Below are 13,013 nucleotides of genomic sequence, written 5' to 3' on the forward strand. Positions count from 1 at the left end.
CCTGTTTTGTTTTTAGGCATTTCTTTTCTTCCGCTCCGCGTCCGCGCGCGCGTCAAGTCGCTATGGACGAATTTGCGATGCTGGGAGTCGAACCCAGCGCGCCCGTGAACAGCCGCGGTCTCCTCAGACACCGCCGTACTTCGTAAGCGGAACGCGGGCAGCGGGCAGCGGTTCTTCGGCGCCCTCGCTCCGGCGCGGCCCGTCCCCGCCATGGCTCTCAGCTCGGGCGGCTGGGCTCCTCCAGCCTCGGTCCTCGCTTCGTCGCAGCAGACTGCGTGCGCGGGGCCGGCGCTGACGGCTTGTTGCGGCACCGTTTTAATGTCAGTCCGGGTGTCGGTGTGTCATTCCGGGATCCGGCCCCTGTGTCTCCCCGGAGCGGCCAGCGACGCTCTGCGCCTCCAGCTTAGCATGGACCCGAGCCGGGCCGGAGAGTTCCGGCTGGCGCTGCGGGATATGAGCGGAAACCGCAGCGTGGTGAGAGTTCACACGCACACACCTGCGCGCTAGGAGGGCGCGCCTCGCTACCGGGTACAATAAATGTTTAACAATGAACGCGGGCTTGAGTCGTACTGTTTAAATCCAGCCTGGGCCTTTACGCACCATTTTATAGCTCCTCTATAGTCAGACGCACGGATTTAGATTTGTGGTTTGAGTCGCACCAGGTTCACTGAACGATCACATTTAAGTTCCGCTTTCTGACCTTCCTCTTCATTGTGCTCCTGGGGGGGGGGGGGGGGGCTGTAAAGGGCCAAAGGTCGTGTGAGTCTTCGGCTTCCTCGAAAGTGCGTTAAAGTCTGACTGGGAAACGTAAACATTTACAGAATGATTTCTCCGCTCCGCACCGACCCGAGGAGGTTCCGACTTTAGCAGCAGCTGGAGAGCCATAAAGCAGACTGGTTCTTGCTGGGGTCTCTCTCTCTCTCTCTCTCTCTCTCTTCCACGGATCACTGGCAGCTCTCTGGGACATTTGAATGTCTCCACACGCCTTTAGCTAAGGGTCAACTGTGTGAATCAGACACATCAAAGTTTTCCTTTGATTCAAAGCAGCGTAATTTGCATGACGTTTGAAGTGATTTATTTTATTGTAACTTGAATAAACGTTCATTTTGCTCACATTACGACGTGTCATGAGAAGAAATATCGTGGCGTCCCGCGATGAGGCTCGTTCCCGTCCCAGAAACTCTCATAGACCTCCTGTTAGCATCAAACACTGAACCTCAAAGGAAGAGAGGAATTCACTCTGCAGGATTCTGATGCGACCCTTGTGGATCCTTTGTTTCACGTTGATCGTGATCTTTCATTTATATAAAACACGTGACTGTTTTTCCTCTCTCTCTCTCTCTCTCTCTCTCTCTCGCCTCAGTTCATTGCGGAGTTCGACCTGCGGTCTGTTCAGTACGAGGTCAGATCCTCTCGCTGCCACGAGATGCGTCTCGCCGCCCCGCCCCACGACTGCATCTGCTTCAACTTCCGCTGCGACCGGGAGGCCGAGGAGTGGGCCACTGTGGTGATGTCGTCGCTCAGGGAGGCGCACAGAGGTCGGCGTCTGTCTAATGAACCCGCGCACGCAGGCTGGAGTATTCTGGGGGCCGAGATGTTTATCAGGGACCTTCTTTATTGTCATGTTTAGTCCTTTATTTGAAGATGATGATGATGAGTATATTTATTAGATAGAATGTTAGAGTACAAGTACAGTCAAACAGTAGCATGTATTGCAGTACAAATACAGACAAACATCCTGTCTAAGAGGAGCATTTCAAAAAAGCCCTTGCGGTCTTGTTTCCGTTGAAAGTCCTTCGTACATAAATCATCGACGTTTAACAATACAAATAAAACTAATATTAAATTACTCAATTGATGCAAAATAACAATAAAATAAATTTAAATTACGCCACAGGTGCAAAATAACAGTACGTTAAAAAGACACATAATATGTGCAACGTAGGTGGACAAAAAAAAAGGGGGGGGGGGTGATTGATCCGGAGAGAGTCGTGATGACTATCTCCATTTCTGTCCCCCTGAAAGGTGAATTTTTAGGGCCGTTTTGAATGAGGCCAAAGAGGTGCATGTTTTGAGGGCGGGAGTCAAACAGTTCCGCCCGTAGGTGGCAGTATTGTAAAAATTCTCCACAGGTTCCCCATCTTTCGATTTACTGTCGCATTAGATGTGGAAAAGCCTGAGAAGCGATATAAAGAGCAACCAATTACAAAGAAGGGGGGAGTGTCTCGCCGCCTTTAGTAAAAAGGAAATAAATCAAATGACTTAATGTATTGGATCTGCTCAGAATGCTGTACCTTTTCTTTCTCTCTTCTGACAGTTGCTAATATTAACGCACACGAATCGGGCAGCCGGCACAACCACACGCCGACGGGCGCGGAGCAGCGGAGCGCGGCGTCGCTGCCGCTCGCCGGTGGGTTTGCCGCCGTCTCGGCCGTTCCTCCGGTCTCTCCGCTCAGAGCGTCTTCTTCAAAATGTCCCTTTCCTACCGCCGTTGGTTTTTAGAGGAGCTCTGCTCGGAGCTCGCCAGGGCCATCGAAGCCGGCGACGCGCGGGCGGCTTCGCAGCACGCGTCGGCTCTGGCTCGGCAGAAAGCGGCGCTGACGGTTCAGCTGTCCGAGAAGAACTACGCCGACGGAGAGATCAGGTGAGGAGGCGTTCCCGGCCGCTGCGGCCGATCCGTCCTCCGGGAGTTCGCAGCTGACGGTGCCACGTTTGTGTTGCAGTCTGTCTGTGGTGGTGGAGGATGTTTCATCATCCTGTTGTGTCACGGTTAAAGTCTTCCCTTACATGACTGTGGCTGCACTCAAGCAACAGGTCAGAATCGGTCAGGTCACCGGTAATTCAGCGGGAGCCGACGGTTCCCGATGGCTAAATCCCTCCGCTCTCCTTCCCCAGATGTTTCTTGAGTACAGCTTCCATCCTCGTGTTCAGCGCTGGGTGATCGGTCAGTGTTTGTGCACGGAGCCGAGGTCGCTCGCCTCCTACGGGGTTCAGAAAGACGGGGACACGGCGTACCTTTACCTGATCTCTGCCCGGCAAGCCCGCGTCACTCGCCAGCTGTTCCAGCAGGACCTGGATAGCGTCCTCCTTGTCCCGCCTTTCCCCCCAGGCAACGGGCCTGCTTCCCAGGACTGGCGGGGTTACAGCACGCTGCCCTCCAGGCTGCTCCACAACAACCAGGGTCAGTTCAGCTCGTTTTCTGAATCACTATTAGTAAATTAATTACAAATAGAGATCAAACTGGATTCTACACTGTTCTGTTGCTGCTGTTGTTCCTCCTTTAGGGGGCGGCGACAGACTGGGCGACGCTAAAGATGTCCTCGACGTCGAGCGTCTGCAGCTGAACGATCACGGCAACAAAGCCAGTAAAACGCAGGCATGTAGCGCCGTTTGATTTGGACAATTGTTCGACTTCCTTTCTGACAGCACTGTCTTTGGTGGGACCTTTAAAATGCAATATCTGCAAATGTCCAGTGCTTTGAGCTAAGCTAAGATCGGCGTGACCGCTCGTTCTCCCGGCAGGCGGAGTGGGCGTGCCCCTCGTGCACTTTCATCAACAAGCCGTCCCGTCCCGGCTGTGAAATCTGCGCAACGGCCAGACCCGACGCACACATCCAGCAGGTACCGCGGGAACATCTGCTGCCCTTCCCCCGCTCACCGGTTCCCCTCGGTGACATCCGCCCCTGTTCTGACTTCCCTCACACAGGAGCGAGGGAGGAGAGAGGAAAGAGGAGAGTCCGGCTTGAACAGCAGCAGCAGCAGCAGCAGCAGCTGACTGCACATCATCCCCGTCTGGACGCCACTCCCTTACACACACACACACACACACACACACTCGGGAGTGAGGACACCAACTCTGCCACATACACGTTGACAACATTCTCAAAGACTTGACAAGTGCACTGAGAGTCCTCTGGCAGCCTGCCGGCTGCTGAAGGCGTTTGAAGTACTGTAGCAGGACGCAGGGCGGCGGCGGCAGAGACTCAGGCCGTGAGCTGCAGACGGAGAGCATCAGCTTCACCATCAATGTAGACATAACTGTGACGTAACTTCCGAGCTCAGCCCGGCCTCTTTATTTATTTGCCTGCGTGTGTGTGTGTGTGTAACGTAAGTCGGGGATGAGCGGAGCATCGAGAGACGAGAGGACTGGAGTCTGTTGAAGTGAAGAAGGGCTGAGCTTCGGTAAAGTCCTTATCGAGGTCACAAATACAGGAAACGGTTTGTTTACAGGGTCGTCCACTGCTTTTGTTTATTTTTTACAGTGTTCATATAACTGTACATTTTAGCAGTTGATCTAATTTTACTCACTTTCCTCGGAGCTGTGACAAAAGGAATGATTTGTTTTCGGTGTTTATGGCTGTAAACATTTGCATTAACGGATTAAACAAAATGTAATGCAACACGTTGCTGCTTTATCTGAGGTAAAGTCATTGACGGACAAATTCAGTATTTGAGAGATGCAAAAACATCTTTATTTTTTGGGGGCCCAATACAATAACAGTTATAAATGTGGGGCAGGTTGGGTTCTCTGCAGAGAGACGAGTCCCCCCCCCCCCCCCCCCCATTCAAAGATGCGTTTAACAAAGACATGAACTTTGAACAGTTTCAACGTTCCAGTCGGATTAAGGCTCGCTGCCATCGTTTCACAGCTCGAGTTAGTTTTGCACCAGCTGGAGAGCAGAATGCGGAAAAACTAGACTAATTTCTGCATTCTATGGAAAAGCTTAATTCCATACTGTCATTTGTTGAGAACACAATAATTGACTCATTGAGGACCGGATTCAGAACCAGAACATTACCCCAAAACTAGAAGAGGAAAACTCAGGTCACAGGTAGATGACTTCATCCACAGATCATCACTGACCCTCCACCAAACTGGTTCTACTGGAGGATGCTGCGGGCTGCGTCACGCCGGCTCTCATCTGGGAAGGGAACCGGGCTCCGGTGGTGAATCTACCAAATATGGCGTTCTCTTGCAAATGCCAATCGGGCTGCACGGAGTCGTTGCGTGATCACAGGCCGCCGTCGGAGGAAGTCGGGCCCTCATGGAGTCTGTTTCTGACAGTTGGGGCAGAAGCATGCACAGCAGTGGCTGGTGCAGTGCTGGGGGGGCCATTTTGGAAGCCCTCTGCCAGTGCGCCTCCTGTGGGCTGTAGATAGTTACCGCCTCGTGATACCACTAGTGGCAAAGTCACTAGACAGCTCTGCAGGAATAAACTGGTAGCTAGTTTCCAATATGAGCATTGAATGGTTTTTGTCGACAGGTAAATTAATAGATCAAGCTGTTTCCATCAAGTGAAGGCATGAACCCTTCCACACAAACCCGAATTTAAATAAAGAATGAATGAAACATTTGAAACTTCTCATTTAAGATTTCATCCTTATTTATGCGTGAAACATGACACCATTTCTCATCTCTTAATTTAGCACTTATAAATAAGAAATAACCATATTTCCATGAAGGTGATCAGAACAGTGTAGCGATGGCTTGTTCAACAGATGCATGTGAGTCGGCGTATTAAAAACCATCCTCACTGGTTAAAGAGCTAAAAAGTAGTGCAGTTCTTTTCTTTCTGTACCATAATTTATAGAAATTACACACAAAAAAAGTTTCATTCTTTTACAAAATGGAACTCCATCATGACATTCAGTTACTGGAAACATCCTCTCGTCCACTTGTCAGTTGTGAGCTGTACGGTATAAAACAAAGTTCAACTCCTTGATTCATCAAGAACCCCCCCCCCCCCCCCCTCTCAAACGTTTAAACAATGAAATATGCATCGATATTTAACCAATCCAACAATAAAAACAGAGCCTGTGAACCCTTCCTGGTCACTCTCCGGCGGATTTAAGTGTTGTCACGGTGAAGAAAAACCTGAGAACGTCTCAGAGGGCTTCTGTAAGCGTTTACTTCCAGAACAGGATGTTCCAGAACAGCAGCCAGCAAGGATAAACCAGCAGGGCCATGAGGGGGTAAATGACAGACCCATACAGGTAGTGGTCCAGGATGCCCTGCGAGATGACTGACAGGTAAAGCATCCAACCCTCTTGGAAGCTGACAGGATCCTCCTGCAGCTCTTGGAAGAAAAAGACAGAAAAGAGCAGAGTGCAGGCTGGACTGAGGAAGACCAGGACGATGGCAGACAGAACCCTGAGGAGAGAAGAAGAAAGGAGCAACGTTTGACTAACAGATGGCAGCACGGCGCCGCAGTGGCTGAAGAGTGGAGCGGGTGGCCTTACTTTGGCACGTGGGGGGTGACAAAGGCGGCCATAGGCACCAGGGTGAGGGCCAGGATGAAGCCCAGGGAGAAGTTGACGAGGGCAGTGCAGCCCAACAGCACCGCTAGGTACAACAGCGCTACCAGCTTCAGCACCCTCCAGCCCTGCTCCGTGCCCTCGCCTGAGAGGAGCCTTCAGCAAACAGCAGAGCAGACGGTCCAAGCGCCAAGCCAAGGTAAAAAAAAAAAAGAAAAGAGGAACGAAAACGAATCATCCATCGTTTAACACCAGCGTTAAAAGAATGACAAAAACACTTGCTGTAAAAGCTTGAGCAATATGATCTATAATGACATCGTAAATAAAGCAGCACTTAATAAGTGTTGCTGTATTTAAGACCAAGACAATGTATGAGAGAGAGAGAGAGAGAAACTAGCGTGCAGCTACCTGTGCGTGTTGTGAGGCAGAGCCAGACCTGCTGTGTAAACAGCAATAGCTGTAAGGACCACAGCCTCCGTCTCGGACACTGGGAAGTGTTCCACTGCCATCGCCTGAAAGTGGACCGGCAGCTTGTAGAGAGCAGCTCCGGTCAGGTGGCTGATCACCAGAGGAGTCAGCACCGACAGCACGCCCGGGCTGGACGCCTGAGAGGAAGCACATGAGAGAGGGCGCTGAAGAGAAACGTGCTGCGTACAATTTCTGTCATCTTTGAAAACAATGTGTGTGTGTGTGTGTGTTACCTGCTCAGCGGCTCCATCTTCTGTTCTTGGTGGAGGAGTCACAAGCTGATCCCAAAGGTCTAAGGCCTGTATCGTAGTCAAGGGCATAATCAATAACCGGATTTATTTATTATTATTTATTCATTTGTTGTACAAAACTGCGGAAGGATACACGAAGCAGCAGGATGACGCCGAGGAGGCCAAAGGCCGGCATGTAGTAACCGATGGAGACAAAATGAGACAGTGAGGGCATGAGGTAGAAGAAGTAGGACTGGTGAAGACGCTCCAGCAGGTTGTTCAGCTTTCGGAACATCCCCTCCAGGAGCCTGCAGTAAATCCGTAAAAAAAAAAATAAGAGCAATATATAGAAGAAAAAAAAAAAGTTCTTAAACAACTTAAGCCAAAAGTCACGAGCGCCGACCTCCCCACGGTGGTGGCATCAGTCTTGTACTGACGGAAGCTATTGATGCCCTTGATGGTGACGGCCTCGATGTGGTATCGCAGGAACAGACCATGATCCCCCCAAGGCCGCCCACTGGCCTGCTTCATCGCCATCAGCATCATGGTCTGCACCGAGTGGCTGTAGCCGGCGACACTGTCCCAGTCGTTCCTCTGGAGCTGCAGAAAGACGCACTCGATTAAAGACCAAATTCTTATCGACCCCTCGGCAGAGGAGAGGCGATGCGTTCTGCATCGAGGTGCGTCTCGTCGTGAAAACCTCCACCTTGCCCTGGATTGTGCAGACGACGCCGATCTTCTGACAGAACGCGTAGAACAAGTTTGCTAAATCCAGGTTTGGGAGTTGGCCGTTGAGACCCTCCAGCACGAGGTCCAGGCTGGTGATGACGTCACTGCTAAGCTCCAGGGACAGCGCCGCCTGAATCGAACCCCCACGGCCGCGGATCGGAGTCCAGTCCATACCTGCGTGCGCCATTGCAGGAAAACATTAGCCGAGAAACGCAAAGTCCGTCTTCTTTGTCGTGCGGGGATGCGTGCAGGGATAACAGTTGTACACTTGCTGTCACCTTTTCTAACTGGGTGAATACTGGCGCTTACCTGTGGTGTTGCTGTGGTGGTAGCCCTCCAACCAGGCCTGCATGCCAATCAGGTCGTGTTCATTAACAAGAAAAATGATGTCTTTGGCCCAGAAAATCTGACCTGTTGAAAAACACGACGGTCGTTCAAAGCCAAAATACCACCGCAGAGCCATTCGGATAGTGAAGAGTTCTGGTTCTGTACTCACTCCTGAAGTACTGAGCCAAGCCAAGGAGCAGCCCGACTGCCTGGTTGTTGCCGTCGCCTGCGGTGCAGGGCGCCGTCAGCACCAGGGCTTCGGTGCGTGGGGCTCTGGGGGCCCGGAGGATCCCATAAACATTGGTTCCTTTGACCATCTGAGAGGAAGAAAAACAAAGTGAGAGTAAAAACACAATAACGAAGAAGAACAAAAAAAAACATTTTGTTAGTCTTTCGATCACGAACTCACATATCTCTCTTTGTTTTCATCCGGGAAAGGAAGCGTGCGAGAGAAACTCTGGGTGAACACTTCCAGCCCGCGGCTCTGCATCGTCCTCACCAGCCAGTCCACTGGCATCCCACTGCAGTGGGGGGGGGGGGGGGGGGGGGGAAGACACGCTAGGTTAAAGGTTAAACTAGATTAGATACCGGATTTGAGTAAAGACAGTTAAAGGGAAATGTAAAAAAAACCACTCGCTGCATCATACGTTTAAAAGATACAGCAGAATTTGATAATTAAAACTTTAGATACGAGCACAGCGAAGGTAAGAACTGATAAGAAAACCACACTTTGTTTTATATTAGAGTAATATATTATTGATTTTATAATTTTGTGCAGGTTTGTGTATCGATATAGCAATTAAAAGCTATATTTCCTTTGTTATTAGGGCGGATTTGAGTGTTTTTAGACGGCCGGAACAGATTAAAGTGTTTTCAGTTATTTTAAATGGGAACAAATGAATTGAATTACAAGCAAATCGAGTCCAGGAACGAATTCTACTCGTATCTCGAGGTATTATTATTATCGAATGACTATTGTCAACCAACCCGGCATTATTAAAATGCTAAGTGCGTAAAAGCGAGTGACAGCTGAGCTGAACAATCAGCATCATATTCTAACTTTCATCATTCGTGCCATTTCTTACCCTGCTTTTTTCTTATGAGCTGAAAACTCCCTGCCGGTGGCGAGGGCCCTCTCCCCCGCCGGGAAGCGTTCCTCCACCATGGTCGACCCCATGGCGTTCTCTGACATGTACGTCCGCAGAGTGAACGGCTCAAACGCTAACCCCATGAACCAGGCCACACCCGCCACGTAGCAGAAGACACTGGGATGGAGGGACAGATAAATGCCTGAAGATGTTTCGCCTCACTTCTTCAAGCTCCTCTTACACAGGTTGATTTTACACACACACACACACACACTTCAGACTCCAGCTGTTTATGTGAGCGTGACGTCATCTCGGACTCACCAGATTGGCGCATTGAGGCGTGTCAGCAGGCCGATCAATGCCCGTCGTCTGTTCGGGTCAGACAGCAGCCCCATTGCTGCTGACTGTTGGACCGTACTGGAGCCTGGATACGCTGAACCCTGCCAGGCAGCACAAGCACCTTAACTGACGTTCTTTAATATACATGACACAAATGAACCCGCGGCTGCAGATCAATTATTAGCCAGAGTCATATTTCCAATCATCTCAGGTCCAGAACTCGTTTTCTGTTAACTTACAGATGTGGTTAGCGTTTGCTAGCTGATAGCTAGCTGGATGGCTGGCTTCTTTAAATAGGCAGAATACTTTAAACCGCTATCCTGAGTGTAGATTATTATACTCAGTAGTTAGCGCTACGCGTAATACTTTCTATATTTAACGCAGCACGCATGAGGGAATACCTCCTTCCAGGGTTACATCCACCTGCAGATGTGTGACCGGTTAACCGGAGCCTTTGCTGTGTTTTCCACTTCCTTGTTCCCGCGGGAACATTAATGCGGAGGACCGACTTCCGCTCATGCAAAACGGAATAAAGTCCGAGGATTGCGTTAGATTTGACATTAATCAATAAAATTGACATACACCTGAAATAATAAATACGAAGTTTAATTCTCATCGTTTTTCAGCACACAAGAGATGCAGTAACTGACGCAATAGTTATTTTAAGGTTCTAATAATAATAAAATTGGCTATACCACCTTCACCTGTATTAAATGCAAAAATCGACTTCAAAAACGCAAATTTCTTTACGAGAAAATATCTAAATCTCTTGCTGGGGATAAAAAAAACCTCAAACATTCCTTTTAAACTAACAAATTTAACCTCCATGAGATGCACAACTCCAACTAAATTATTTAACAGCATCTAAAACATGAATGCCGCAAAATGCCGTTTGTAACGGGTCTCTATCATTATGTTTGCCACAAGATTAAAGCTTGTACCAATAAACAATTCAACCATATGCAAATTAATAAGTCATAAACAACACACAAATGATTTAGGTTGACATTTATTGTTGGAATCAACATACAAATGTATTATTTTATTTCCATGAACACATAAAAGCTCCCAACACCCCATTTACTAATCCCAAACCATATTGTCCTCTCCTCCCTGCGTCAGTCTCTGGACAGCAAAGAAATCTCTTGGAGATGTTGTCGCACCACCTCATCCAGCACTTTGCTCACACCCTTGCAAGCCGTCATGGCAGCTTCAATCAGAGGCTCCAAGTGGTCCTGATGTAACCTGGCGTCCATCTGAAGAAGAGCAATCTGTCCGCCTCGGGGTAACAGCGCCAAGGCAAGAGAGCTCACGCCTCCACTTTCCTCCGCATAGCAAAGGTCGGAGAGGGGCGTCTCATCCACAAACCCGACCGTGCAGGCGCACACGTAGTCCCGCATGGGTACCCCAGCATCGATCACCGCTAGCGTGGCGGCGTTCACGCCCACGCTGTAGTTCCCTCCATCGGACTGCAGAATCTGCACGCAAAGAGAAGTCTTCATGTCACAGTGATCCAAAATCTACGACGAAAGGACAACAAGTCCAACACTAACCTTGACATAGATGTCTATTTGAGAGCGAGGGTACAGCTGGGTCATCACGGCAGCCTCAAAGGTCTGTTTGAGGTGAATGCTCATCTCTGTGGACTTGCGGTCACCGTGCGGCCTCCTCTTCCTCTCCGCTGTGCTGAACGTGGCCATGCTGTACTGACAGTTGATCACAGCTCGATCGTGCCGCGCCCGGCTGCGTGAGCCTCGCATCTACGGGTGACAAACGTATGACGGACTCAGTCTACGAATCCATTCAAATGTTACTTACAGTTCTGGAATACTAATTTATTACCGAGCACCGAAATGACAGTTTAGTGTACCCACCGCTTGCGTAAATAAATGAAAGCCACCCATTTGGGTGATATTTCAAATAAATTAGACTCTTTTATAAACAAACTATTGTACTGTAACAATTAAAAAAATCTTAATAAAATGAGAAATAAACAAGTTAAAATTGTGAACTTTGAACACTTAGCAGCAACAGACTGAATATGACAAATGTAAAGTTAAAGCTTAAAGCGCGTCTCTACTAGTTAATGGTGTCCGACACCCAGAGGCGTCCGTGCGGAAACTCGCCCAGGACTTTTAGTTCCGCACGCATGGCTTTGATCACGCCAGGAAATGTATTGAGAAAAAAATGCCGAAAATATTACCGAAAAGGTCGCAAGTGTACCGAACCGAACATGCAGAACCGAACCGGTTCAACACATCCACGTATATATATATATATATATGCACACGCACACACATAATGGCGTCATCCAGAGGTTGTCAGTCCAAGAGGAGGCAGATTATATCTGATCAATTCTTATGGGGAAAGATATTTACCAAAACCCAAACGGCATCTCCCCCGTTAGCATTCCTATGTTGATGCAGGCTAACTTGTAGCACTCCATCCACGCGTCTTACCTCGTGTGGCCCGTAAACCACGGCCAGAGCCTTCGTGTTTCCTTGCTCTATGTACGCAGAGCCGTCCGCCTGAGCGAACACACCCATGCGGGCCTGGACCTTCCGCAGCTCGTTGGCTTTTCTTCCATCTACACGGTAACCCTGGTCAGACAGCAACTCCAGGCCCGCCATGTTGCCGCTCACTCGGGATGGGACGAACAACACTGGCGCGTCAGCATCGTGTCGAGTGCGCAAGCGCGAAACCCCGGATTGGTGCGCGTATCGCTTTAACAAAAACCCCACGTGACCGGATACAGGAGTTGTGTCGTCCGGATGTGCCGCGACAAATAAAAGGAAACAAACTGTATCGTCTTGTTGCGGGTTCCTTTGATGGAGATGACATTGTTTGCTGTCGCCTTCTGGATTTCCGCTTTGCTCCCATTCATGGATCGTTCTCGGAAATGTGTGAATTAATCCATTTTTAGTGTGTTATTTCACATGATTGAACACTTTGGTTAATAAAATCCCATACATATACATCTTAACTCTGAATTTTTCAAACAAGCAAAATTTGAACCCTCCACATGAAAAAGAAAAATTCGGCACGCGACTAAAACAAAAGTGATCTTTTCATTTCAAAAAGTATTAACACAGGAGTCACATCCCATCAGAAGCCGCAAAACATGTCAAGAGAAAGATTATTCATCATATACAAATGCTACGCATGCACACACACTAAATGAATCGGTAAATGAGTAAATAAAAACCTTTCCAGCCTTGTTCACGGTGTCCTGTCCTATAATTACACCTTTGACTGAGGATTGGACCTTGTATATTTCCAATAGTTTTGTTTCATATCTTTGGAAGCAGTTGTGTACAATATATTACATTTCTATGTGCTATTGAGACGGCCAACCACCAGTCATCATAAAATCTAATTTCCACGATAAATCCAAAAGATTATAGAGTAGAATCAATATTGTGTTAAAGTTTCTATTTTGTAATACCAAAATCTGATTAACCTGCTTAATTTTCTATTTACGTTCCTCATTTACACATTCGCCACTTCCCTGCTACACGTCTGATCTGACGCTCTGCCTTTTTAGGTCAGTGTTTATGTTACAAAATATAAACTAAAG

The 13,013-nt window shown here is 48.6% G+C and overlaps 3 protein-coding genes across 3 annotated transcripts; 1 reads left to right on the forward strand and 2 right to left on the reverse strand.

Moving 5' to 3' along the window:
• Positions 1 to 210: 210 nt before the first annotated feature.
• Positions 211 to 4,376, forward strand: LOC137904666 (ranBP-type and C3HC4-type zinc finger-containing protein 1-like). Its single transcript, XM_068748869.1, has 9 exons — positions 211 to 474; positions 1,364 to 1,538; positions 2,318 to 2,410; positions 2,503 to 2,644; positions 2,724 to 2,814; positions 2,896 to 3,181; positions 3,285 to 3,376; positions 3,523 to 3,621; positions 3,707 to 4,376. The coding sequence occupies exons 1-9, from the start codon at positions 211 to 213 to the stop codon at positions 3,773 to 3,775; spliced, it is 1,311 nt and encodes a 436-aa protein (XP_068604970.1). The 3' UTR covers positions 3,776 to 4,376.
• Positions 4,377 to 5,783: 1,407 nt separating this feature from the next.
• LOC137904965 (glycosylphosphatidylinositol anchor attachment 1 protein-like) lies at positions 5,784 to 9,492 on the reverse strand. Its single transcript, XM_068749191.1, has 12 exons — positions 9,419 to 9,492; positions 9,095 to 9,274; positions 8,419 to 8,530; positions 8,179 to 8,326; positions 7,992 to 8,093; positions 7,660 to 7,856; positions 7,357 to 7,553; positions 7,108 to 7,261; positions 6,957 to 7,022; positions 6,664 to 6,860; positions 6,241 to 6,411; positions 5,784 to 6,151 (listed from the first exon to the last, which is right to left on the reverse strand). The coding sequence occupies exons 1-12, from the start codon at positions 9,490 to 9,492 to the stop codon at positions 5,908 to 5,910; spliced, it is 1,842 nt and encodes a 613-aa protein (XP_068605292.1). The 3' UTR covers positions 5,784 to 5,907.
• A 715-nt stretch (positions 9,493 to 10,207) lies between these two features.
• Positions 10,208 to 12,085, reverse strand: LOC137904915 (exosome complex component RRP41-like). The gene is made up of 3 exons (XM_068749133.1): positions 11,896 to 12,085; positions 10,990 to 11,196; positions 10,208 to 10,914 (listed from the first exon to the last, which is right to left on the reverse strand). Exons 1-3 carry the CDS (start codon positions 12,064 to 12,066, stop codon positions 10,555 to 10,557), a joined length of 738 nt encoding a protein of 245 aa, XP_068605234.1. The 5' UTR covers positions 12,067 to 12,085; the 3' UTR covers positions 10,208 to 10,554.
• Positions 12,086 to 13,013: the final 928 nt, after the last annotated feature.

This window comes from Brachionichthys hirsutus, chromosome 15 (assembly GCF_040956055.1).
Source record: "Brachionichthys hirsutus isolate HB-005 chromosome 15, CSIRO-AGI_Bhir_v1, whole genome shotgun sequence".
Lineage (NCBI taxonomy): Eukaryota > Metazoa > Chordata > Actinopteri > Lophiiformes > Brachionichthyidae > Brachionichthys > Brachionichthys hirsutus.

What these genes read in the sequence shown, in the direction of transcription:
- LOC137904666 (XM_068748869.1), top strand. Translation starts at nt 211, where the DNA reads ATGGCTCTCAGCTCGGGCGGCTGGGCTCCTCCAGCCTCGGTCCTCGCT. An exon ending in GGCGTCGCTGCCGCTCGCCG is followed by an intron (nt 2,411 to 2,502) that starts GTGGGTTTGCCG and finishes GTTGGTTTTTAG; the next exon opens with AGGAGCTCTGCTCGGAGCTC. An exon ending in TGGCTGCACTCAAGCAACAG is followed by an intron (nt 2,815 to 2,895) that starts GTCAGAATCGGT and finishes CTCCTTCCCCAG; the next exon opens with ATGTTTCTTGAGTACAGCTT.
- LOC137904965 (XM_068749191.1), bottom strand. Translation starts at nt 9,492, where the DNA reads ATGGGGCTGCTGTCTGACCCGAACAGACGACGGGCATTGATCGGCCTG. An exon ending in CGCCTCAATGCGCCAATCTG is followed by an intron (nt 9,275 to 9,418) that starts GTGAGTCCGAGA and finishes CCTCCATCCCAG; the next exon opens with TGTCTTCTGCTACGTGGCGG. An exon ending in AAGATGGAGCCGCTGAGCAG is followed by an intron (nt 6,861 to 6,956) that starts GTAACACACACA and finishes GCTTCCTCTCAG; the next exon opens with GCGTCCAGCCCGGGCGTGCT.
- LOC137904915 (XM_068749133.1), bottom strand. Translation starts at nt 12,066, where the DNA reads ATGGCGGGCCTGGAGTTGCTGTCTGACCAGGGTTACCGTGTAGATGGA. An exon ending in TGGTTTACGGGCCACACGAG is followed by an intron (nt 11,197 to 11,895) that starts GTAAGACGCGTG and finishes TGTCACCCGTAG; the next exon opens with ATGCGAGGCTCACGCAGCCG. An exon ending in AAATAGACATCTATGTCAAG is followed by an intron (nt 10,915 to 10,989) that starts GTTAGTGTTGGA and finishes CTTTGCGTGCAG; the next exon opens with ATTCTGCAGTCCGATGGAGG.